Here is a 2,328-nt window from a genome sequence, read left to right as displayed (position 1 = left end):
AATGGACACAGGGAAAGAAAATGACTCACCCAAGATAACACAGGTAACAAATAGCAGAACTATCGGTCATCTAACACCAAATCCAGTGGGTTTTTCCCCTTGAACCAAGTTGTCTCTCACTCTTCTTCTATTTCCCATCACTGACACCAAAATAATGCTATATCACACTTTAAAGTTTGCAAAGCACTTTAATGATCTTTGCTACAATCCTGTGATGTAGGTAGTTAATGTATTATTAACCTACTTTTACAGATTAAGAAACAGGCTCAGAGATGCTAAATGATTGGCCTAAGATCACAGAACTAATGTTTTATAGGGAAGATTTGAACCCTAAGCGTGTATCCAAATCTAGTACTCTTTCCATTATACCACCCTCTCTCTCTCCCAATCTCAAGATCTGATTAGAGCAGACCTTCTGCTGTGATGGGTAAGATATCCCTATGTATTCACAAACTGATCCTTTCTTTTATCTCTCACCATACAGGGGACCTCAGTATCTCAATGACTTGGGTGAATCAATCATTATCAACAGAGTTTGTATTCCTAGCTTATCCTACACACCCAGAGATGCAGGTTTTGGTTTTCTTGGGGATCTGTCTGGTCTACACCATGATCCTCACAGGAAACATCCTTATTGTCGCTGCCATTCAGACAGAAACTCGCCTCCACACACCTATGTACTATCTACTAGGCAGCCTCTCTATTGTGGAGATCTGGTACACTGCTACCGTGGTCCCCCACATCCTGGTAAACACCATGAAGAGGCATAAGGCCATCACGTTGCTGGGTTGTGCCATCCAGATGCTATTCTTCATTGGGCTTGGTAGTACTGACTGCTTCCTATTGGCTGTTATGGCCTATGACCGCTATGTGGCAATCTGTTATCCCCTGCAGTACCCCTTGATCATGACTCGGAAGTTTTGTGTCAACCTGGTGGTGGCCTCCATGGCCATAGGCTTTATCCTAAGCCTGCAACTGGTGGCCTTCATCTTCCACTTGCCATTTTGCCATTCCAGAGGCATTGAGCACTTCTTCTGTGATGTGCCCCCTGTGATGCGCCTGACCTGCACCCACAGCCGCCTCCATGAGCTCTCAGTGCTGGTGGCAGGCACACTGGCCATTGCCCTCCCCTTCCTCCTCATTGCTATATCCTATGCCCTCATTACTATTGCCATATTGGGCATCCACTCAACATCAGGCCGCCGGCGGGCCTTCTCTACCTGCTCTTCCCACCTCATGGTGGTCCTACTACAGTATGGCTGTTGCATGTTCATGTACCTTCGACCAAATTCCAGCTACTCACCCAAGAAGGACCAGCTGCTTTCGCTGGTATACACACTAGGCACTCCTCTTCTCAACCCTCTGATCTACACCCTAAGGAACAGTGAGGTAAAGGGGGCCCTGAGAAAAGTGCTCACAAGAAACGTCTTCTCCAAAAAAAGCTGTCCCTAAGGTACTATGGTAAACCAAGGTGCTAACTCTGGGTCTCTAATTATGAGAGCCCATATACCTGGCATTGGGCAGAGACTGGGGGCAGTGAGGTGTGTGGTTAGTCAATGAGAGAAGAGGAGTCTCCCTAGTGTGGTGCTAAAAAGACTCAAGATTCAAACATACATACTCCATCAAAAGACAAAGAGCTGGACTTGGATCTGGCAATTCGAGTGGATTCCTGGCTGCATGGTCTTGGGAACATCGTCTCATTTCTTTGATCTGGTTTCTCTATCTGAAATGTTGGGAAATGAAGACTTTCCCTGTCTACCTCATAGATTATTTGGGAGAAATAAATGAGCTACACATACAAAAGCACTTAATGAACTTAATACTTAAAGTATTAGTATATAATGTGCTATCCATACAGAAGGTATTATTATGACACCCCCTACTAATGTAGCAATTCATTCATTACTTTATTAATTCAACAAGTTTATTGGGCACCTACTACGACTCAGGTGCTAGGGATACAGAGATATAGATATATATCATACATATATGTATGTATCTATTAAGATGCAAAATGACTACCATTGGGAGGGGGCAAAAACAACTGGGGAGTTCACAAAAGGCATCTGAAAAGAGGTGACACTTCAGTTGAGAGTAGGAGGAGATGAACTCTTCCAAGAGGCAAGGGCAAAAGGGGAGTATACTCCACACCCAGAGGCCAGCCTGAGCAAGGTCATGGAGGCAAGAGATGAAATATCCTGACTGGGAGCTGGCGAGGAAGACTGGTTAATGTGGGGCACAGAGTGCATGAATGTGAGTTCAGTTTGGTGAGGTCCTATACCACTTTCACTTAGACAGAAATGTTGAGTCTGGGATGGGGCAGTTGGA

General features: G+C 44.9%; 1 protein-coding gene across 1 annotated transcript; it reads left to right on the top strand.

The window, feature by feature from the left end:
• The first annotated feature begins 501 nt into the window (after positions 1 to 501).
• OR10W1 (olfactory receptor family 10 subfamily W member 1) lies at positions 502 to 1,452 on the top strand. Its single transcript, XM_069108079.1, has one exon. It carries the CDS (start codon positions 502 to 504, stop codon positions 1,450 to 1,452), a length of 951 nt encoding a protein of 316 aa, XP_068964180.1.
• The last annotated feature ends 876 nt before the right edge of the window (positions 1,453 to 2,328 follow it).

This window comes from Petaurus breviceps, unplaced genomic scaffold (assembly GCF_028583685.1).
Source record: "Petaurus breviceps papuanus isolate PSGF00001 unplaced genomic scaffold, PetGlider_PUasm1.0 90330, whole genome shotgun sequence".
Lineage (NCBI taxonomy): Eukaryota > Metazoa > Chordata > Mammalia > Diprotodontia > Petauridae > Petaurus > Petaurus breviceps.
This window is presented reverse-complemented; position numbering and strand designations above follow the sequence as displayed.

Coding starts and splice junctions, on each gene's coding strand:
- OR10W1 (XM_069108079.1), top strand. CDS start 502: ATGACTTGGGTGAATCAATCATTATCAACAGAGTTTGTATTCCTAGCT.